At 41.0% G+C, this 24,309-nt stretch overlaps 1 protein-coding gene across 2 annotated transcripts; it reads right to left on the minus strand.

Annotated features, from left to right (window-relative positions):
* Positions 1 to 1,293: 1,293 nt before the first annotated feature.
* LGI1 (leucine rich glioma inactivated 1) lies at positions 1,294 to 23,957 on the minus strand. Of its 2 annotated transcripts, none has more exons than XM_060788508.2 (8): positions 23,394 to 23,957; positions 23,003 to 23,074; positions 11,517 to 11,588; positions 11,346 to 11,417; positions 9,877 to 9,948; positions 6,973 to 7,142; positions 2,576 to 2,740; positions 1,294 to 2,489 (listed from the first exon to the last, which is right to left on the minus strand). In XM_060788508.2, the coding sequence occupies exons 1-8, from the start codon at positions 23,582 to 23,584 to the stop codon at positions 1,672 to 1,674; spliced, it is 1,632 nt and encodes a 543-aa protein (XP_060644491.2). In that variant the 5' UTR covers positions 23,585 to 23,957; the 3' UTR covers positions 1,294 to 1,671. The 2 variants fall into 2 exon arrangements, with proteins under 2 accessions (XP_060644491.2, XP_060644492.2); XM_060788509.2 differs by having other exon boundaries at positions 23,384 to 23,492.
* Between the last annotated feature and the right edge of the window lie 352 nt (positions 23,958 to 24,309).

Genomic DNA, 24,309 nt, shown 5'->3' on the forward strand with positions numbered 1-24,309 from the left:
GGATAGTTGCTCAATTTTCTTTCCAGGAATTCAAAAAGGCTGTTTGCCATTCTACTCAGAAAAGGGGATGAGAAGAGTGATGAAAAGCAAGAGCTTAGTCCATTCTGGGAGTACTTAAAAGAAGCACTCTATTGTTCCCTTGCTCCTTTGAGGACTACCATCAAAGATCTGCCGCCTCAATTTTCCCACCCAGACATTCAACAACACTTGAAGCAGCAGACATAAAGGAGACCAGTGCTTCTTTTAGGTTGTCCCAAGATTTCATGATTCTACACTACAGAGAAGGGAATGGTTTCTTCTTTGACAAGAGTTACAGCAGTACTTACATTGACCCATGGAGAAGCTGACTTAAGTTTTTTGGGACTTTTTGACTAAGGTGATATTTCAGAAAGAAAACATTGGGGAGGCTTTCTCATCAGGTCAAATACCTCAAGTTCATTTTCGCCCCTCTATCATGTATATGCATGCTATTGTTCTAAGCTGCACACAAACAAACTCCAGCTTTTTCTGGTGTGAGTCATGGAAGACATCACTTCTCCAATAGCCATGGGTCTGTTGGTGGCTCAAAAGTCACTGGGTTCACAGGGTAGGAAGTGAAGTCACCAAAGGTGAAGCCAAGTGTCACCATAGGCCACCTACTTCTAGGTTTTTATCTGTCTTTTTCCTATTTAAGGTCTAAATACATTTAGAAGATAGAGGGGAGCAGAAGACAGTTCCATCTTGTCTTCTGCCTATATCATCAGTTGGGAGACCCGTTCCCCCTCTGACACCAACTGCTACTCTGGTCAGAGTGAAGACAGAGGGGAGCAGAAGGCAGTTACATCTTTTCTTTACTAATAATATAATATAGTATATTGTATATACATATATTTATAATATTATAATGTAATACAATACTAGCAATAATACAATTATATAATTATATATTTACATTACATGTAATATTACTAATAATATTACAATATAATGGTATAGTGAAATATAGTAATATATAATACTGATATTGTACTATGCTAATAATATAATATATTGTATGAAAATATATCTTGTAAGCCACTCTGAGTCCCCTTTGGGTGAGAAGGGCGGCATATAAATGCCGTAAATAAATAAATAATAAATATGTATCCTTCCAGGAGTGGGTGCCCCATGTGCCTACCCAATGGGCTATTTCTCCATTGGGCTGGCCAATGGCACTCTGCTCTTGGATCTTCACGTCACTAGGAAACTGTCAGATTAGAGCAAAAGTATAGACAACAATTATGACTAATAAATAATACTTTTAGGAGTATGAAAGAAAATGTAAACATTTTTATTTGGCAGTTTTCAAATAGGTATGTTATGGAAAATTACATCTTATCGTTTCCCTCTCCCCACCTAAAACAGATGGAGTTTCACTGCATATTTACATAGTGGTTTCAAATAATAATTAACAATGTAATCTGTCTTGCTTAAAAATGCAATTTTCAACAGCACTAGACTCGACATTTATGGATGAAGATACGTAATTCTAGCAATCTCGACTGTTAAAGGCATTCCGTAGACTGGAAGTAAAGAGAATCGTTGTCATGCACCAAGTTCATTAAGTCCACATGATTGGTGGAGGAAGTTTCACAACAGACTCCACATTCTGTGTGTGTTTGTTTATATGTGTATGTGTGGATTGTGTGTACGTCACGCACTTAAGTCAACTATGATATGTTTATAAATCATTGTGTTCCCTTTAAAGCTTGATGCAAAAAGAAAATCTTTTTTGTCAACAAAGACATGCGTGAAAGATCTTGGCGCTTGAATATTTAATTCTTGAAACTTCACAAACTTGGCTTTTCCTACATCCCAAAAATAGACTTGAGTAAAAGAATAATCACTTCCAAGAATGGCATATTGGTAATTCTTTATCTGAAGGGGTTGGAATACCATTGAGCCCCTGGATGGCATCCTTTGTAAATCCAGAAATTTGGATCCTCCCCATTTCATCACCTTGGAATCTCCAATGAATCTTGTTAAACAAACATAAATATCCTCCTTCACTTTGAAGTGCTTAACAGCATAAACATCTTCCATATCTGGAATATCAACAGGATCCATGAAGTTGCTTGTCCCTTTGCTCCACTGATATATCACAGGGTGCTGAGAACTGCTTGACAGGATCAAGTGGGGTTTCCCAGATATTTCAAAATATTCCACGTCTGTATCTCTGTACCACTCATGCAAAGACTGGTCTGAATAAAACCCATTCCCATTCCATTTGTAAACAGTGGTGATGCCGGCTTTTGAACTGTCTGCTATAGCAAAGTACGTGTCATCTGCAATTGAGAATGTTTCGATGTCATTGGGCTTTCTGATTTTGAGAATCTCAATATCTTGAATTTTGATAAATTTATTTGCATGAATATCTCTTTTGTAGATATGGGATCCACCAAACAGTTGGGCGACGATGATATATAGGCGATTATCAACAATAACAGGCTTGCAGACAACCACTGAAATCCCTGCACAAGAAAGGGAATAAACATAATATTATTAACTGGTATAAACATCAGATAGCAGACCTTTCATATAGCTCAGTTATTCATACCTGTAATATTGTCAAAATTCCTAAAAGTCCCTTCCACGTGATCCCATTGAAGAAAGATACATTTTCCAATAAAAGGCTGGGCGATGACCACATATTCATCATTCAGGTATGAGAAACTCTCCACAGAGAGGGACTGATATGGAAGTTTTCGAAAGACAACAAATTCTGGAAAAAAGCACATATCAAAAGATAGCATTCATTCATTTTAAATGCACTTTAAAGCATGTAACTCCTTCACAGACTATACACTTTCAACAATCTCTGTCTCCTGTTCATTAGACTATAATTCAAAATAGAAGTTGATTATTTTTATTTGAAAGCAAGTACCAAGTACATTTATTCTGGCTGTATAACACCTAAGAAGTTCCTCATTAGCCTATTTTCAAGAATAACATGAGTATAGTATGATAATGTCTCATTGGTTTGCTAAGAAAATGTTATTGCCTGAAAGTGAGATAGTATCATCTCAAGACAATAAATAGGGGAGTGATGCTCATCTCCATTTCTCAGGCAAAGAGACAACATTGTCCATAGATGCCTCATGTGGTTGGCAGGCCACATGGCGCGCTGTTACTTTCCCACCGGAGCAGTACCTATTGATCTACTTGCATTTGCATATTTTCAAACTGCTAGATTGGCAGAAGCTAGGGCTAACAGTGAGAGCTTACCCCGCTCCCTGGATTTAAACCTTTTAGTCACCAAGTTCAGCAGTTCAGCTATTTAACCCGCTGTACCTCTGGAGCCTCTAGGCAATAAATACATTGCATAAAGAAATCTTTGTGGGAAAATGTTATATTTTTCATAAAACACAAAAACAATCATAGAAATGAAGACCCAAGTCCTGTTTGATGCTTTTCAATATATAAGGAAGAATTATACACTCAAGACTGTTTCATATTTAGGGAAAGTGAAAGCCCCTCAAACTGCAATTACTAGGAAGCAGCAATTGCGTTTGACAAGGGTCTGTTCGTCTTTGGATCTGAAAACAGCTGGCTGACATTCCTAACCACTCCTCATGCAAATAGTTTTTGGCATTATGGGCAAGTGCGATAAGGTCATGATTCAATCTCTTGAACCAAAGATTCATAAGAAGGAAATTGAAGCCTCAGCTGCTTCCTGACTGACAGGGGAACAGACCTCTGTTACTCACTGCAGCTGCTTTCTGGTAATTGTTGGTTGTGGAGATTGGGACAGGATTAACTATGTATACACAAACCCTAAAAGGGATTCCAACCAACGTGCAATTTTTTACAGTGTATCAAAAAACTTTCTCTCCAAGATTAGGAAAAAACTGTAGATATTCTTTACATCTCTTAACTGGTAAATGTCATATAATAGAGATCAAGCAACATACACTTTAAACCAGGGGTCCTCAAACTTTTTAAACAGAGGGCCAGGTCAAAGTCCCTCAAACTGTTGAAGGGCCACATTATAATTTGAAAAAAACATGAATGAATTCCTATGCACACTGCACATACCTTATTTGTAGTGCAAAGAACAACTAAAAACAATACAAGAATTAAAATGAATAATTTTAACAAATATAAGCTTATTAGTATTTCAATGGGAAGTGTGTGCCAGCTTTTGGCTGATGAGATAGCATTGTTGTTGTTGTTGTTGTTGTTGTTGTTGTGTGTTTTCAAGTTGTTTCAGAGTTAGGTTGGCCCTGAGCGAGGGCCGTGTAAATGACCCTGGAGGGCCGTATTCGGCCCCTGGGCCTTAGTTTGAGGACCCCTGCTCTAAACCATTGGTTCTTAAACTATAGGGCCCAATTCTAAAAGGGGTCACAAATCAGTCTGTTTAGCAAGGCTTGCTAATTTATTATCAATAAACATTTGGTTTATATAACTATTTTATATATCTAGAGTCACCTAAAACTTTCACAGGTGGAAAGAAGTCACAAGTAGAAAAAGTTGAAGAAGCTCTGCTCTAAATGATACAATGAAATAAACACATGCATGCAATGTTGTCCTTAAAAATAAAACTAGAGGACTCTATAATATTTTCTGAAATTACAGCTTGCTCCAAGTGATAGGCTTCTTAAAGCCCTAAGTTCAAAGTCTTTATCAGGAAACAGAAATGTTGGCCACTGGTATTACGGGCCCTAAGTCATGACAATTAAAGTGGTGACAAAGTGCATTCATTCTACAGTGTAGAAGCATCCTGTCAAAAGAGTCAAGTACTATTAAGGTCCCTTCCACAAAACTGAATAAAATGCTTTGAACTGGAACATATGGCAGTATGGACTCAGAAAACCCAGTGCAAAGCAGATATTGTGAGATTTTCTGTCTTGATATTCTTTGGTTATATGGCTGTGTCGAAGGGCCCTTTGTGATATAAATTGCTCCTGGGTTGTTGTAGGTTTTTTTGGGCTATATGGCCATGGTCTAGAGGCATTCTCTCCTGATGTTTCGCCTGCATCTATGGCAAGCATCCTCAGAGGTAGTGAGGTCTGTTGGACCTCCTCATAGTCTGTTCCAACAGACCTCACTACCTCTGAGGATGCTTGCCATAGATGCAGGCGAAACGTCAGGAGAGAATGCCTCTAGACCATGGCCATATAGCCCGAAAAAACCTACAACAACCCAGTGATTCCAGCCATGAAAGCCTTCGACAATACATTAAATTGCTCCTGCCAGTTATTTTATTTATTTATTTATTTATTTATCGTGTCATTAGCAACCATTGTTTTACAATTCTAACAGAGCAAAACAAACACAGAGATTAAAAAGAGAAAGAAAAAAAAGAAAAAAAAACCACACAGATTTTGTAAATTTGGTATTTGGTTAAATGTCCTTTGACCAGTATCTGGCCACTTGGAGTGCCTCTGGGGTTGCCGCAAGAAGGTCCTCCATCGTGCATGTGGCAGGGCTCAGGGTGCATTGCAGCAGGTGGTCAGTGGTTTGTTCTTCTCCGCACTCGCATGCCGAGGATTCCACCCTGTAGCCCCATTTCTTAAGATTGGCTCTGCATCTCGTGGTGCCAGAGCGCAATCTGTTCAGCGCCTTCCAAGTCGCCCAGTCTTCTGAGTGCCCAGGGGGGAGTCTCTCATCTGGTATCACCCATGAATTGAGGTGCTGGGTTTGGGCCTGCCACTTTTGGACTCTCGCTTGCTGGGGTGTTCCAGCGAGTGTCTCTGTAGTTCTAAGAAAACTATGTCTTGATTTAAGTCGTTGACATGCTGGCTGATACCCAAACAGGGGATGAGCTGGAGATGTCTCTGCCTTGGTCCTTTCACTATTGGCTGCTACTTCCCAGCGGATGTCAGGTGGTGCAATACCGGCTAAGCAGTGTAATTTCTCCAGTGGTGTGGGGCGCAGACACCCCGTGATAATGCGGCATGTCTCATTAAGAGCCACATCCACTGTTTTAGTGTGATGAGATGTGTTCCACACTGGGCATGCATACTCAGCAGCAGAGTAGCATAGCGCAAGGGCAGATGTCTTCACTGTGTCTGGTTGTGATCCCCAGGTTGTGCCAGTCAGCTTTCGTATGATGTTGTTTCTAGCGCCCACTTTTTGTTTGATGTTCAGGCAGTGCTTCTTGTAGGTCAGAGCACGGTCCAAAGTGACTCCCAGGTATTTGGGTGCGCTGCAATGCTCCAGTGGGATTCCTTCCCAGGTAATCCTCAGAGCTCGGGATGCTTGTCTGTTCTTAAGGTGACAGGCGCATGTCTGTGTTTTAGATGGATTAGGGATCAGATGGTTTTCCCTGTAATAGGCAGTAAGAGCACCTAGAGCTTTGGAGAGCTTCTGTTCTACCATCTCAAAGCTCCCTGCTTGAGCAGTAATGGCACGATCGTCAGCATAGATGAAACTCTCTGTCCCTTCTGGCAGTGGCTGGTCATTTGTGTAGATGTTGAACATGGATGGAGCAAGCACGCTCCCCTGAGGCAGGCCGTTCTTCTGTTTCCGCCATCTGCTTCTCTGGCCCTGGCTTCTGCCAGTGAAAGTAGGCAATATTGGGCTAGACTGAGAAACAGTGACTCTGCAGTAGGTAGAGGCTAGAAAGGTTATATTTTTGAACTACTTCTAGATTTCCCAGCCAATGGCTAATGCTGGGCCCTTCCACACAGCCCTATATCCCAGAATATCAAGCCAGAAAATCCCACAATATCTGCCTTGAACTGGGTTATCTGAGTCCACACTCAAGATATGGTGGGATTTTCTGCCTTGATATTCTGGGATATAGGGCTGTGTGGAAAGGCCTGCTGTCTAGGGTATTTGAGTGATTATTTTTTTAAAGTAACTTTTGAGACTCTGAATAAAGCAAATTTCCTAATCCTGGCAACTTGCAAAATTGTACAACTTCAAAGAAATTCATCATCATTGTTAGTGCTATAAATCAAATGTGTTTGAATAACTGTACTTTTTACAGAAAATATTGGAAAGATTTACCTGTAATAATGCAATCAAATTCACTGGGAGAAATGGTATTGATCTTGCGTTTCTTATATTCTGGTGGACTTTCGCAATATATATCTTCTATTGTGGCATTTGTTCTGCTCACCCATGCAACCAGCCACTTCAGTTTGCAATCACATTTGAATGCATTCCCCCTAAGATCCCTGGAGGGAGAAGAGAAAGGGTGTTAGTGAAGTACAAGTGCTTTTGACATGTAAGGTAAAAGTTTCCCCTTGACATTGAGTACAATTCTGCGGGGTGGGGCACATCTCCATTTCTAAGCCGAAGAGCCGGCATTGTTCATAGATGCCTCCTAGGTCATGTGGCCAGCATGACTGCATGGGGCACCGTTACCTTCCCACCAGAGCAGTACCTATTTATCTACTCATATTTGCATGTTTTTATTTTTGTTTTTTTCCTTTATTTTTTGTTAATTATTTGACACAATTATATATATAATTGAAAATATACATTCAGGAATAATGAAACATGTCTAGATCTGTATGCAGATGGCAACTTGTACAAAATAAGTATAACATACTTTACCATTCACTCGAGTTTAAGACATTTTCAAAGGAAAATCCATGTAAACTATTCCTAACTAGAACTGTTTCCATCTAGATAACAGCAATAGTATCATCAGCTACTTCTCCCCCCCCCCCCCCAATCAAATGCAAAATAAAATAAAATAAATCCCAATGTATCTTTTTTAGGGGAGAAATTCCTTACAAGGCAAGAAATCTATCTTAAATATATCTTCATGATCAAGAGAGTTTCAGAGTATGTCCAAATACATCGTGATATCACATCAATTAAAAAAAACACATAAGAATGGGAGCAGGCAGCAAAGTACTCTCTTATGACTAGAGCTTTCTGACTATTTTACATACACGGGCATGAACAACTGCAAAAACCCAATTTGCATAAATTGAAAGATGGCTATCAAATAAATTAAAAACACAACATCAAAATAAATATGTAACTTCATTGAAACATGAAGTTATTTGCATGTTTCTGAAGTGCTAGGTTGGCAGAAGCTGGGGTTAACAATGGGAGCTCACCCCGTCACGCAGATTCGAACTGCTGACCTTTTGGTCAGCAAGTTCAGCAGCTCAGCAGTTTAACCCGCTGCACCACCATTACCCTGGTACCCCAATTGACATGTAGATTGCCATTTTCTGGACTGAACGAATGGCAATCTGAAAGTGGGGTAGGCCCAATCATTAGACAGAGTGAAGAAGACAACCCAGGATGTAGATGCTGTATCATGACATCATTAGTTATTTCATTTGTTGCTATTGTGTCTTCATTGCCAAAAAAAAGAGGTGCTTGAAGGATTTTCTCTCTCCAGTGCCAAAATAACTTGGCTGTGTTTTCGATATTCTGACACCAGTACACTTGTTAACATTGACCTCAGTTTTTCCTTGCCAACAAAGATGGAATTGAGAAACTAAAGGGATGATGGAGGAACACCAAAACTGGCAGAAGTACGTATTATCATCATTAACTTTATTTATATCCCCGACCAAGATCGGGACGGAAGATGGGTTACAAATTAAAATGATTACAGTGTGTACAAAATATCACATTGAAATAGAATTTGAATAGGGACTCTGGACAATGTTTGAACAACATAAAGCCAACAACTAAAGATATAAAAAAAATTAAAAGAGTACATTTTAAAATGGCACATTTTTAAAAAAAGGAATCAGTTCTACACCTTTAACAGTATATGATTCTAACATAATGACAACAAGGAGGGGACTATTCTGGCTTCTCAAGGAAGAGGGTGCCAAGTCTAGAAGGTCCTATTGTCTATTTCCATTAACCATATCTGTGAAAGAAGGACCGGTCCTGAGGATCTCAGTATTCAGGCAAATTCATACTTTACAAATAGTATTTTCAAATATTGTCATAGTACATTTTTGGAAAAAGTGAATCTCTATAACCATTTGGGAAATGGGATTCATAACCTTTTTTGGAAAACCACTGGACACAAACATGCATATATTCAGCAATTTCAGATGGGTTCCTTTAGTTGCTCAAAAACATCTACTCACCCGTAAAATATATTTGCCTTTAAATCATGCTTTCAAGAGACAAAATAAAGTAGTCTTCTTTAAAAGTAACATATCTGGTTTACTCACAAAACTTCATGTATTCAGCTTACAGGTGTTTTGCTTATTAATCCAGTTACAATAGAATTTAAGTAGTTTCTCTGTGTAGGTAACAAAGGGCATCTTCCTTAGAATCAATAGTCCATAGTCCAAAGCATCTCTTTGTTTTGGGAGTCTAATAGAGTCTCTGTCTAGTCCCGTGGTTCTCAACCTGGGGTCCCCAGATGTTTTTGGCCTACAACTCCCAGAAATCCCAGCCAGTTTACAAGCTGTTAGGATTTCTGCGAGTTGAAGGCCAAAAACATCTGGGGACCCCAGGTTGAGAACCACTGGTTGACTCTAAGCATACTGTTGCTACATTGAAGTCTGATGCAAACACACACTGACTTCTAAAAATGGAGTCTGAGTCCTGAATAAGCCCAGTTCTGATCACATTGTCTGCAGCCCCTCCCGCAACAAATAGGTAAGGTAAAATTGCAAACCAACACACACATACAATACAGTAATAAATTATATACATAAAAAACAACTAGTGGAGCTTGAGAAGGTTGCTACTGTATTTCCAACATGCATCTCCATAAACAAACATGAAAAATGCAGTCCAGTGAGAACTGACAATCGCTTTCTTGTTTAGATAGTTCTCACTGGACTTTATTTTGTGTTCTAGTATAACTGGGTAGCCCATGAACTGTGTGTCACCCTTCTTTGATATATGAATTACTACTGAGCAATTATCTCTGGTCCTTCAAACCATAATGAAAATATTAAATAGTTTTCTCACACGTTCGTTAATGAATCCAATCCTTTGAATATATCTTTGGGGAGCGTTTGGAGATTATTGTTTGCAAGACTCCTGGAGGAAAACAAAAGAGGTTCATCTTTAGTACTGACAGACCATTATTTTGTTTTTTGTCAATTGGAGAAAATTAAAAATACTTTGATAGCAAATAACCTGCGTAAATTTATAAAATTATTTTTCAGAATACTTTTCTTACAACATCACAGACATGTGCTTTTCACCTTAAGAACAGACAAGCATCTCGAGTCTGAGGATTACCTGGGAAGGAATCCTACTGGAGCATTGCAGCGCACCCAAATACCTGGGAATCACTCTGGACCATGCTCTGACCTACAAGAAGCACTGCCTGAATATCAAGCAAAAGGTGGGCGCTAGAAACAATATCATACAAAAGCTGACTGGCACAACCTGGGGATCACAACCAGACACAGTGAAGACATCTGCCCTTGCGCTATGCTACTCTGCTGCTGAGTATGCATGCCCAGTGTGGAACACATCTCACCACGCTAAAACAGTAGATGTGGCTCTTAATAAGACATGCCGCATTATCATGGGATGTCTGCGCCCTACACCACTGGAGAAATTACACTGTTCAGCCAATATTGCACCACCTGACATCTGCTGGGAAGTAGCAGCCAATAGTGAAAGGACCAAGGCAGTGACATCTCCAGCTCATTCCTTGTTTGGGTATCAGCCAGCACGTCAACGACTCAAATCAAGAAATAGTTTTCTAAGATCTACAGAGACACTCGCTGGAACACCTCAGCAAGCGAGAGTCCAAAAGTGGCAGGATTAAACCCAGAACCTCAATCAGTGGCTGATACCAAATGAGAGACTCCCTCCTGGGCACACAAAAAACTGGGCGACTTGGAAGGCACTGAACAGACTGAACTCTGGCACCACAAGATGCAGAGCCAATCTTAAGAAATGGTGCTACAAAGTGGAATCCACAACATGCGAGTGTGGAAAAGAGCAAACCACTGACCACCTGCTGCAATGCAACCTGAGCCCTTCTACATGCACAATAGAGGACCTCCTTGCAGCAACACCAGAGGCACTCCAAGTGGCCAGATACTGGTCAAAGGACATTTAATCAACTACCAACCCCAGCTAAAATGTTCTTGGTGGAAATACAAAACTTGCTTTATGCTTCCTCGGATCTGGGCTGTTTATATTGCCGTTATTCTTCAAACACAACTAGGATACTTTAAAAAAATTGCTTGTCTAAAAATGGAATCAATCAATTAATGGCTAGACAGGTAATCAGCTAAAAGGGTTTTTATTGGTTAACAACAATCAAAATATATCAATGAGGTTGCAATCCTGTATACACTTACCCATCAGGAAATCAAATTGAATTCAATGGGACTTACTTTTGAGTAACATGTAGAGGATTGTACCGTTTGCAAACATGGCTAGAAGAAAAGATGATCCCTGGTGCTTTTACTTACAGGTGAATCAAAGACTTCAGTCCTCGGAAAGACGTGTTTGAAAGTGACTTGATGTTGTTGTTCTCTATAAACCTGTTAATAGGTCATAAATGCAGCTTGGTCAAATGTCTATATATCTGACAGTAAAGCCCTTCCCACAAACCCTGGATCGTAAAAAAAAAATCAACTCACAAATATTCTAGATGAGGAAGGCCTATGAAAGCATCGCCACTAATGACGTCAAAATTGTTTGCCGTAAATAATCTGTAGAAAGAAATGGTGGAGAGAAAAGTAATGTGAGATATGGCTTTTAGAGTAAACATATCAGAAATCTTTTCTTTTGAGAAGAGGGATTGTCAAGCTCAAAGATTGTATTCTGTGCACAAGAACATCCCAAGTGAAGAACTGCTATACAATATTAGATTAGAGTTTGGATTCCTCAGCATGTAAATGGATATAGGTTCTTTGGAACTCTGGGAAATAGTTCAATAAAGCAGTAAAATTTTGCCACGCTCTCCAGTATCTGGAAATGTGCCCTGGAAAAAACCCTGTATTCTAGGATGATGCTATTGTTACTTAGGCCCCTTCCACACAGCTGAATAAAATCCCACATTTTCTGTTTTGAACTGGGATATATGGCAGTGTGGACTCAGAAAACCCAGTTCAAAGCAGATATTGTAGGATTTTCTGCCTTGAGATATGGCCATGTGGAAGGACCCTTGGATAATCAAAAACCTCCCCTGTTCCAATGGTGAGGGACATCTGACTCTCCAGATCTTGTAACAACAACAACAACAACAACAACAATAACAATAAACATCGACAAAATCATGATCTGTCAACTGCAAAATGCCACCTTACTTGGATCTGCGCGCATCATCACACAGTCCTAGACGCTTGGGAAGTGTTCGACTTGCGATTTTGTGATACAAAATCCAGCATATAGATCTCGTTTGCTGTGACATACTGTGCTTTTGTGTCAATAATAATAATAACTATATTATTTATCTCCTGAAAGGGACTCAGGGTGATTTACAGACACAAAACAAAAGGCAAACATTCAATACCTCAAATGAATACAAGCACACCAAAATAATACAAGATAATGCACAGAAACAACAGTAAACTTACAACAGAGAATTAAGCACTGAGATGAAAATAATAAAAAAAACAATCCAATAAGACATAGTAAACTAAAACATGAGTAAAACATTACAACATATACTCTAACAGCAATTATGATGCAATTACATTAAAATGTCTTTAAAATGGCTAACAACAGTATTCATTCAAGATGTATCATAGCAGCCATAAAATACAAGTGGGTTAGCTAATGTTCCAGTGGGTTAAAATGTCCTAATCCTCCTCCTTTCCATAAGCTAAAGTGCATAAGTGTGTTTTCAGAAGTTTCTTTAAGGAGAGGAGGGTGGGGGCCGTTTTTATTTCCAGAGATGGGAAGTAATCACGGAGAAGGCCCCTTCTCTCGTTCCCACCAACTGAGCTTGTGACGGGGTGGGACCAAGAGGAGGGCCTCCTCTGCTAACCGTAGTGCACGGGGTGGTTTGTATAGGGAGATGCAATTAGACAAATAGCCGGGACCTGAACCATTTAGGGCTTTATAGGTAACGACCAGCACTTTGTATTTAGCCCGGAAGCGGACTGGAAACCAGTAAAACTGCTGCAGCATGGAAGTCATCACGATACGGCGCTCTAGTTAGCAATCTACCCATGGATGTGACTAAGGTGTGGACTACCATGGCCATGTTTTGTTGAACTTTGATTCCCATTATCTGGTGAGTGGTAATGGGATAACAAAATATAGAGGACCACATATTCAATAGCTTACAGCCATGTAATCTACAAAAACTGGGAGCTTTCGTCTTTATTTTTCTCAACAGTAATTCTACCAGGCAGACAAGGGACCCTAATTTTATTTTGTCCAATTGAGGAGCAATTGTGAAAATTTGTGATACTTTTTTGGTAGAACAGGACCTTAAAGATCAGTTGTTTTATTTGTTTGTTTGTTTGTTTGTTTGTTATATTTACATCCCGCCTTTCTCGACCCCAAAGGGGACTCAAGGCAGCTTACAGCAGAGGCAATAATGCAATGCCTTAAAACAATTCAACAAATAAATAAACATTCAACTAAAAATCTAAACAAGATTAAAAGCAATTAAAATATAGACATTACCACTTACAGCTATAAAATCACATTATCCACAATCAAGGTCAGGCCATACCAGTAACAGTTACACATAAATCCAAATCCATCTATTGCACTGTATTAGTTGCCAAAGACTTGATCATGTTTTCACCTTTTTTCTGAAGGTCAGGAGGGAAGGGGCTGGATGTCAAGAATCAGGAATATATATACATATGTGGTGGCAATGTAAATATGTAAATAATTTTTGGTGGAAAGTATTTAGAGAAATAGAAGATAAAATGAATATTAAAATAGAAAGAAGTCATAGTATAGCTTTATTATCGTTATATAATAATAAACAATTGAAAAAGAGGATAAAGAAGCTATAACAAATTTATTAACAATAGCAAGACTGCGTATAGCAAGGAACTGGAAAAGAGAAATAAATATACAAATTGAGGAGTGGTACTAGGAAGTATGGAAATTGGCAATAAATGATAAGCTGACATCTATATTGAAAGTTAGAAGAGGTATATGGAAACAAAGTTATTTTGATTATGTATGGAGAAAATTTATTGAAAAAGGATTAAAAAATAAAGAAGGAAAGTTACCTCCACAAGAAGAATTGAAATTTTGGACAGATGATATGTAAAAGCTGTGGCTTGGGAGGGGGGAGGGGAGCACAGCGGTGAGAGATACACAATATGTATAAGCAGAAAAATGACACTAGATGCTAAAAGTATGGCAGGTTGTATCAAATAATATGTATCTGCTCTAAAACAAACAATGTATAACAAATGTATTAAATCATGATAAAATATTAAAAATATTTTTTTAAAAGGATGGAAGGGGCTGATCTTATATCCCTGGAGAGGGAGTTCCTCAGCTGAGGAGCCACCACTGAGAAAGCCCTGTCTCTCTCCCCCACCAACCACACCTATGAAGGAGGTGGGACCGAGAGCAGGGCCTCTCCAGATGATCTCAGTCTCTGAGATTATTCTTTTACAACAGCTGAGAGGGAAACGATAGTGGCTCACCTACTACCCCAGCAATGGTAGTAAAATTCTTATTCTGTGGCTAGTTATCAAACAACACTATTTTAGATATATTTATGCAGGATCTGAAGACATGGTTATCTATACCAGGGGTCCTCAAACTTTTTAAACAGAGGGCCAGGTCACAGTCCCTCAAAATGTTGGAGGGCCGGATTGTAATTTGGAAAAAGGATGAATGAATTTCTATACACACTGAACGTATCTTATTTGTAGTGCAAAAAAACACTTTAAAACAATACAATAATTAAAATGAAGAACAATTATAACAAATATAAACTTATTAGTATTTCAATGGGAAGTGTGGGCCTGCTTTTGGCTGATGAGATAGGATTGCTGATGTTGTTGTTGTTGTTGTTCTGTGCAGAGGCAGCCCTAAGTAATTTTCAATGGTAAGCAAACAGTATTTTGCCCCCCCCCCCCCCAAATCAATCACTGATATATATTTTCTGTTCGTCGTGGGAGTTCTGTGTGCCACATTTGGTCATTGGTGGAGTTCAGAATGCTCTTTGATTGCAGGTGAACTATACATCCCAGTAAGTACAACTCGCATATGCCAAGGTCTATTTTCCCCCAAGATTGCCTCAAGAGCGCCCCTAGGCAAAATCAACAATACTACAAATGCTTACTTTTCATAATGGGTTGAGCCGCCCCTGGTTGTGTGCTTTCAAGTAATTTCAGACTTAGGTTGACCCTGAGCGAGGGCTGGGTAAATGACCTCGGAGGGCCGTATCCGGCCCTTGGGCCTTAGTTTGAGGACCCCTGATCTATACGTTTCATGTGCTCTTTATTATTGTTTTAAAAAACGAACAATTATTACATTGTTACAGATATGTATGCAGTCAAGGCCACCAGGGAAGAGATAGAATATGAATATAAAGAGGGCAAACCCAATAGGTTTGGGCATGAGAGCAGAGGATGTTACATAGAATTACTTCCATGCAACATCCTTCTCTAAGTTGGTACCCTCCACATTTTTGGATTGCAACTCCCGTTAGCTCAGTAACGCAGAGTAATGTGAGTGGAAGTCCAAATAATGTGCTTTGAGGTGGAAAAGCAGTTAATAAAAACATAATTTGAGCAATGGCCCAAAATCAAGAAACGCGTATGTTATTCATTTCCATGTTCCACTGAGAAGTTCCTTCAGAAGCCGTTGTGACAGATGAATGTTGGATGGAGTAGGAGGGGAAAGGCTGGTTTGGAAAGGGAGCTTTGAGGACAATAGAGCTACTGGGCCAAGACAGCAAGTCAAGGCAAATAATCAGACCCCCCCCCCCCCCCCATGTGAATGATTATATCTGGATCATGAGATTTATGGACTCAGGGATTTTATGGTGCATATGAAAATCCCATAAACAAAGCCAGTAAGAAAAGAGGATGACTGCATTACAGAGGGATTGACACCATCAAGGAAGGCATGGCTTTGTATTTACAAGAACTGAGCTGGGTTATTGATGACCAAGGTTCCTGGAAATATCTCATTCATCAGATTGCCATGAGTCAAAGTTGATGTGATGGGATATAACAACAACAACACCAACAACAGATAAAAAGAGAGTGCTACCGAATACAAAGCTTAACAGTCATGATTTGCTATGTTCCGTGTTGCATTACCTCCCTTCTCTTCCATGAATTCCACATTGGCTTTCCCTAAGCTGGCACTTTCCACATTAACGGCATTGACTGGAAATAAAAGGAGCACGCCAACTTGCTGAGGGCTGCAACTTATTATATTGGAAATAAATTCCAGTAGCCAGATTTCAAGCTACATCCTTTACAAAGTGTCTCAATAATCTTCTTCATTTGTTTTTTCGCCTATCCCTTCTGAAGAGGTAAGAGACCAATAACAGAAGGCAGTATGGGGATCCATCATGTTAATCATTATCTAAAAAGAGCCAGTTGCTATTCCTCTTTGACCAACAATCTAACTGTTCAATTAAACCCTTGTGCTGCTGAACTGCTGACCTGAAGGTTGGCATTTTGAATCTGCGGGATGGGGTGAGCTCCCATTGTTAGCCCTAACTCCTGCCAAACTAGCAGTTTGAAAACATGCGAAGTAGATGAATACGCATCACTTTGGTGGGAAAAGGTAAAAAGACACTCCAAGTAGTCGTGCCGGCCACATGAATAGGAGGTGTCTATGGATGCAAACTCCCCGACTTGCAAATGGAGAAAGAGCACCTCTCCCAGAGTTGGAGATGAGCACTGCCTCCAAAGCCGGAAATGAAAGGAGAAGCCTTTGCGTTTGTCTGTGTGTTTGTGTCTCATTGCATGTCATTGTAACAAGGCCATAAATATTTGCCTGTGTCTGTTTATATACTGCAATCAATTCTGAGTCTCCTCAGAGAGAAGAGCGGAATATAAATAAATAATTATTATTATTATCATGGAAATATAATTGGTCCTCCACATTTGTGAGGTTGACATTTGCAAATTGGATTATTGGTGGATTTGATTTAATACATTTTCTCCAGGTCCTTCAGTATGATTTTATGGATAATTTCCAGCAGAAGTCATGCTGGGCGACCTAGAGCTTGATAGAGAGGTATCCTCAGAGGTAAGAAAAACAACAACAATTCAATTTTTCATTTTTGTGGGAGTCCTGTGCCTTTAAACCCAATAAATTTAGAAGACTTATTGCAGCTGCTGATCTATTCTAAACAAACAGGATATTAATGAGAAACATTATTACAGAGTACAGCATTAGCTATAATGGGGATGGGTAATCTGTCCGTCATCAGGTGATTTTGGACTGCATACCTCATCTATATATATAAAAATGTTGTTTGTTTGTGGGATTAACATAACCCAAAAACTACTGGACGAATTGACACAAAATGTGGACACTACACGCCTAACAGACCAATGAGTGACCATCATTCATACCCCCTCCAAAAAAACCAGCAGAAAGGACTTTAAAAACCCCAAAAAGCTAAATGACGAAAAGATAATGACAATACAGGGGGGGGGGGGGAGGAAGAGAGAGGGAAGGAAGGGGAGAAAGAAAGAAAGAAAGAAAGAAAGAAAGAGAGAGAGAGAGAAAGAGGGAAGCATGGAAGCAAAAAGCAAAGGAAGGAAGGAACGAGGTAGAGAAAGGAGAAAGGAGAGAAAGGAGAAGGAAAGGAAAAAGGGAGAAAGGAAGGAAAGAGGTAGAGAAAGAAGGAAGGAGAGAAGGAAAGAAAAAAGGAAGGAAGGAAAGAGGGAGTGAAGGAAGGAGGGAAAGAAGGAGAAAAAAGGGAAGGAAGGAAAGATGGAAAAAGAGAAGGAAGGATGGAAGCAAAAAGTGAAGGAAGGAAGGAAAGAGATAGAGAAAAAAGAAAGGAGAAGGAAAAGAAAAAGGGAGAAAGGCAGGAAAGAGGAAGAGAATGAAGGAAGGAAAGAGGAAGAGAATGAAGGATGGAAGGAGAGAAGGAAAGAAAAAGGGAAGGAAGGAAAGAGGGAGTGAAGGAAGGAGGGAAAGAAGGAGAAAAAAGAGAGGGAAGGAAAGAAGGAAAAAAAGAAAGATGGATGGAAGCAAAAAGTGAATGAAGGAAGGAAAGAGATAGAGAAAGAAGAAAGGAGAAGGAAAAGAAAAAGGGAGAAAGGAAGGAAAGAGGAAGAGAATGAAGGAAGGAAAGAGAGAAAGAGGGAGCAAAAAAGAAGGAAGGATATAAGCAAAAAGCAAAGGGAGGAAGGAAAGAGAGAAGAAAGGAGAGAAAGATAAGGAAAAGAAAAAGAGGGAAGGAAAGAAAGAGGTAGAGAAGGAAGGAGAGAAGGAAAGAAAGAGAAGGAAAGAAGAAAAGGGAAGGAAGGAAAGAGGAAGCGAAGGAAGGAGGGAAAGGAGAGAAAGAGGGAGGGAAGGTTGGCCACAGCAATGCATGGTAGGTACAGCTAGTGTAATAATGATGATAATGCTTATTATTATTATTATTATTACTATTAATTTTTTATTTATAGACTGCCCTATCTCCCCAGGGGGACTCATGGTGGTTTCCAAAACATATGTCAAGCATTCAATGCCAACAGAGAAACATATCAACAAATTACATCAAACAATATAAAATAGTCTAACTGTAAACTTAATACCATATAAGAATAAATGTCTCCTCATTATTGGCTCTATTGACTGAAACTGATGGAAATTGGAGACCTAGAACATGTAGTGCGCCACAGAGTTCCCCACCACTGAGGTATAGAAAGAATTGGTGATAGCAGTATGTTTACATTTATCCTAAATGATTGATTCTAGGCATGTGTTATTCTAGTGTGTACATGGGCGGCTGAATCAGAATCGTGTGCTTCTCTGTTGGCAAACAGGACTCTGAAATTTCACGGTTTCTGTTTGGTGGACGGAACCCTTGTTTTAATGTCATTCAAATGCACAATCTGCTTTTCCCCCTACAAAAGGGACCTCAAAGCAGTATGTTTCCCGTGAACAAAATGTGCCGTGTCACTGGAAAGCCTGCTGAGATGGGCCACCTTGCATGTTCTGTATGCCGCATTTGCCGGATGGCAGCACAGGAGGGGTCACGCAGCTTAATGGCAAACTCATGATGTGCCTTTCCCTTTGTGGGCACACAAACAACACAACGCACACAACCAAACCAAAACGCTGAAACCACCTTTTTTTCTGCCAGTACAGGAAATGTATCAGGGATTTTTTTTCCAGTCCTTTTTGTAAAAATGCTCTTTTTCTGAAAATGCTCGTGTGGGATAATGTGTATAGGGACAACATAAAGGTTTCCATGGCAACTATATTTACTCATTTGTCCTGGATTCAAAACCTTACTTGGTACATATTCCCTTCTTATCAGCTCCCAGGAAAGGAGGCAAGAAGAGGAAAGCTTATTGTACCAACCATACGTTCATCAGAATATGAATTGAACAAATGCAACGTTCAGACACAACATAATCTATATAAATAAAAATGTAAGGTTCGTTTGTGGGATTAACAGAACTCAGAAATCACTGGACGAATTGACACCAAATTTGGACACAAGACACCTAACAACCCAATGTATGTCCTTAACTAAAAAAAATGCTTTTTTTTCATTTGGGAGTTGTAGTTGTTGGGATTTACAGTTCACCTCCAATCAAAGAACATTCTGAACCCCACCAACGATGGAATTGAACCAAACTTGGCACACAATTCTCCCATGAATAACAGAAAATACTGGAAGGGTTTGGTGGGCAGTGTCCTTTGGTTTTGGAGTTGTAGTTTACCTACATCCAGAGATCACTGTGGACTCAAACAATGGTGGATCTGGACCAAACTCTACACAAATATTCAATATGCCCAAATGTGAACACTGGTGGAGTTTGGGGAAAATAGAATCTTGACATTTGGGAGTTGTAGTTGCTGGGATTTATAGTTCACCTACAATCACAGAGCATTCTGAACCCCACCGACAGAACTAGGCCAAACCTCCCACACAGAACCCCCATGTGGGTCACAGCAACGCATGGAAGGTGATGGCTAGTCTATATAAATAAAAATGTTCGTTTGTGGGATTAACATAACTCAAAAACCACTGGGTGAATTGACACCAAATTTGGACACAATACACCTATCAGGCCAACAAATGACCATCACTCATGAAAACACTGGAAAACACAACGGAAGAGACTTAAAAAGCCAAAAAATAAAAAAATACATTACAACGCATGTGCAAAATCACATATATACACATATACATACACAAAACATATATATACAGACTGGACCACAGCAACGTGTGGCAGGGGACGACTAGTGCTTAATATTAAAGTAAAACAATGATGTTGTTTATGCAAGGATGCACTTATATCTAAGGGCCCTTCCAGATAAGCCCCATATCCCAGTATCTGATCCCGGGTTTTCTGCTTTAAACACGATTATCTGACTCCACACTGCAAGATAATCTGGGATAAAGAGAAAACCTGGGATCAGATCCTGAGATATAGGGCCTGTCTGGAAGGGCCCCTAGTTCTTATTTTTACTTTTTTTAAAAAATAGCCTGAAATATTATTGGATATATTATTGAACTATCACTTGGGGCCAGGTGTTATTTGGGGTCATATGCCCTGCCCCCAGAAATATTGATCCTGGCCCTTCTGATTCAAAATATATTTACCAAAAAGGACACAGCTTTACCAATTGCATAAAATATTAACCATCTTCCCATTTTACCCTTGCCGCTATTTTAAAGGAGGAAGAAGAGAGCAATCCAGATTCTTTTGTCCGTAAAGAAACATCAAATATTTACCTAAGTGCCTGGCATGAGTTTTGCTAGCAGAATTATTGTCCTTTTGGAATTCATGCCTTGACTCTGAGGGCCCTTCCACACAGCTGAATAAAATCCCACATTATCTGCTATATGGCAGTATGGACTCAGATAACACAGTTCAAAGCAGATATTGTGGGATTTTCTGCCTTGATAGTCTGGGTTATATGGCTGTGTGGAAGAGCCCTGGGTCTACACTGCCATATAACCAAGTTCAAAGCAGATATTGTGGGATTTTTGCCTTGATATTCTGGGTTATATGGCTGTGTGGAAGGGCTCTGAAGACCTCATCACACTAGAGCATGGATCCACTTTAAATCCAGTTTCTGCCTCCTGCAGAATTCTGGGGCTTGTAGTTTAAGGAGAGACCTTTAAACTGCTCAGTCAGGCATGTTATGGGCCTCACTAAACTACAAATCACAGAAATCTGCAGGAGGCAGAAACTGAATTTAAAGTGAATCCATGCTCTGGTGGGGCTGTTTGTCTACACTGCCATATAACCCAGTTCAAAGCAGATATTGTGGGGTTTTTTGCCTTGATGTTCTGGGTTATATGGCTGTGTGGAAAGGCCCTGAAAGGAGCTGGTCTGTTTAGTCAACAACTCTAATATATACCAGTATTAAAATAAATCAAAGTCTGGGAAATGAATTATGACGAGTCTCGACAAGTCTCACATCTTTGAAGTACAATTCGTGCGGTGGAGGAACAAGCCATTGCAAGAATGTGTCATTGTTCTTACAAGGTTGCGCGACCATAATTTAACCCTGTCAAATAATACTGCCCCCTAAAATATACTGATAACAGGGGTTGCTGTGAGTTTTCCGGGCTGTGTGGACATGTTCCAGAAACATTCTCTCCTAGAGAGATACTGCTTCTGGAGTACGGCCATACAGCCTGGAAAACTCACAGCAACCCTGTGATTCCGGCCATGAAAGCCTTTGACAACACATACAGATAACAATTATGATGATCAGTTATGATAATTAGCAGCGGCACAACCAAAGCACCATACTCAGCTGGGTATGACACACCTTTCATTATTTTCAACGTTAAGACCAGGTAGGTTTTGTTACATAAGTGAGCTGGACTAGCTCTTCCTTCCAAAACAAACACAAACAAACATGACTTGGGACCCTTCTACACAGCCATAGAACCCAGAAAATCGAGGCAGAAAATCCCACAATACCTGTTTTGAACTGAGTTATATGGTAGTGTAGACCCAGGGCCCTTCCACACAGCCATATAGCCCAGAATATTGAGGCAGAAAATCCCACAATATCTGCTTTGAACTGGGTTATATGGCAGTGTAGACCCAGGGCCCTTCCCCTAGCCATATAACCCATAGTATTGAGGCAGAAAATCCTACTATATCTGCTTTGAGCTGGGTTATTTGAGGGTCCTTCCACACAGCCATATAACCCATAGTATTCAGGCAGAAAATCCCATACTATCTGCTTTAAACTGAGTTACATGGCAGTGTAGACTCAGCACCCTTCCACACAGCCATACAACCCAGAATATCACGGTGAAAAATCCCATGATATCTGCTTCGAGCTGGGTTATCTGAGGGCCCTTCCACACAGCCATATAATCCATAGTATTGAGGCATAAAATCCCACAATATCTGCTTTGAGCTGGGTTATCTGAGGGCCCTTCCACACAGCCATATAACCCATAGTATCGAGGCAGAAAATCCCACAATATCTGCTTTGAGCTGGGTTATCTGAGGGCCCTTCCACACAACCATAGCCTTGAGGCAGAAAATCCTACCATATCTGCTTTGAGCTGGGTTATCTGAGGGCCCTTCCACACAGCCATATTACCCAGAATATCAAGGTAGAAAATCCCACAATATCTGCTTTGAGCTGGGTTATCTGAGGGCTCTTCCACACAACCATATAACCCATAGTATTGAGGGAGAAAATCCCACAATATCTGCTCTGAACTGGGTTATATGGCAGTGTAGACCCAGGGCCCTTCCACACAGCCATATAACCCAGAATATCAAGGTGGAAAATCTCATGATATCTGCTTTGAGCTCGGTTATATGAGTCCACACTCAAATAATATGGGATTTTCTATCTTGATCTTCTGGGTTGTGTGGATGGGCAATTGGTTATCTGAGTCATATACCCCCAGTTCAAAGCAGATAATGTGAGATTTCCTTCAGCTGTGTGGAGCACATTCAGACAAACCCTGGTTCCCCCCACAAGCAAACCAACGACATAAATCTTTCCTCACAGAAGTTGCAGAGACGGGGAGAAGACAAAACTCCGCTCGGGGATTTTGGTGAAAGCAGATCTGACGAAGGATCTGGAAAAGAAAGAGAAGCAAAAGCTGGTGTTATGAGACAGCCACCTTGACCAGGGCCAGTAGAACTCACCCAGGGGGAAAGGGATGTGGCAAGTTCCCCATCTCCCAGGAAAACACAAAACAGGGAGGTGGATAGGAAGGACTTCATCACACTGGGGCATCTATCCATTTGAGATCTGACATCAAACACCCTGGGGTGGGATTCTGGAGGGTGGCTTGCATCCATGTCCCTTGGCATCCTCCTCCCCGCACCCTCAGACACCCCTTGGGTGCGGGAAACCCCCGATGGTGAAGGATCCCAATGCTTACAGCCCCTTACAGGGAGGTGACATCAGGCGGCACGCTGCGCGGGATGAAGCGGGCGTTTTCGCAGAGCGCGTTATCTTTGGTACAAGTGCACCAAGCCGGGCAGGTTGTTTTCCCCGATCGGCTGCCTCGGCTCAGCAGCAACAGGACGCCCAAAAGGCAGAGGAGCCCTCCTCGTTGCAGGGCTGGGCTGGCACTCCCCATCCTCTGGGTCCTGGCGGGGAGAGGCCACGGGCTCCCCGCAACATCCACGGGGAAAGGCTCTTCTCTCTCGCTCCTCTCTCAGATCCCCGCGGATGGCCGGGGACCGCCTTCCCCACCCATCCGCTCCGGCAGAAGGGGCTTAGGAGGCGCTGGGAAGGAGGCAGGGGAGCCAACCCGCTCCAGAAGCGAAGCAAACAAGCCCCGAGGAGGCGGCTGGCATCTCTGGAAAGAAGGAAGGAGGACGCAGCTTGGAGGTGGCCAAGTGACGCAACGGAGAAAATCCAGGGCTTTCACTTTTCTGGAGGGAGGCCCCGGCTGGTGGTGGTGGTTGCCAAAAATAGGACTGGCGGGTGGGTGGGTGAGTGGGTGGGCGAGGGAGGGAAGGGGTGGGTGGGAAAGACAGAGGAGGAGGCGGCGTGGGCGTCAGGCGGAGAGAGAGAGAGAGAGAAAGGAAGCAAGCAAGCAAGCAAGAGTGGATCTCCCTCCTCCAGTGTGGATGGAGGCATTGCCTTGGGCAAAAAGGAAGCCTTAAGGAAAAGGAGTCATGCAGTCCATGAGATCCCCTCCTCAAAAACACAACATACAACTGGCTCATCATGGATCCACATGGAACCCGAAAAGCCCCTGTCATTGGGATGCACAAAAGCTGCGTTTCCCCATTCTTTTGGGGAGTCCTTCATTGGGGTCTCATCCTCAAAGCTGGCCTTCCCTCCCCACAGTAGTGG

This window comes from Anolis sagrei, chromosome 3, assembly GCF_037176765.1.
Source record: "Anolis sagrei isolate rAnoSag1 chromosome 3, rAnoSag1.mat, whole genome shotgun sequence".
Taxonomy (NCBI): domain Eukaryota; kingdom Metazoa; phylum Chordata; class Lepidosauria; order Squamata; family Dactyloidae; genus Anolis; species Anolis sagrei.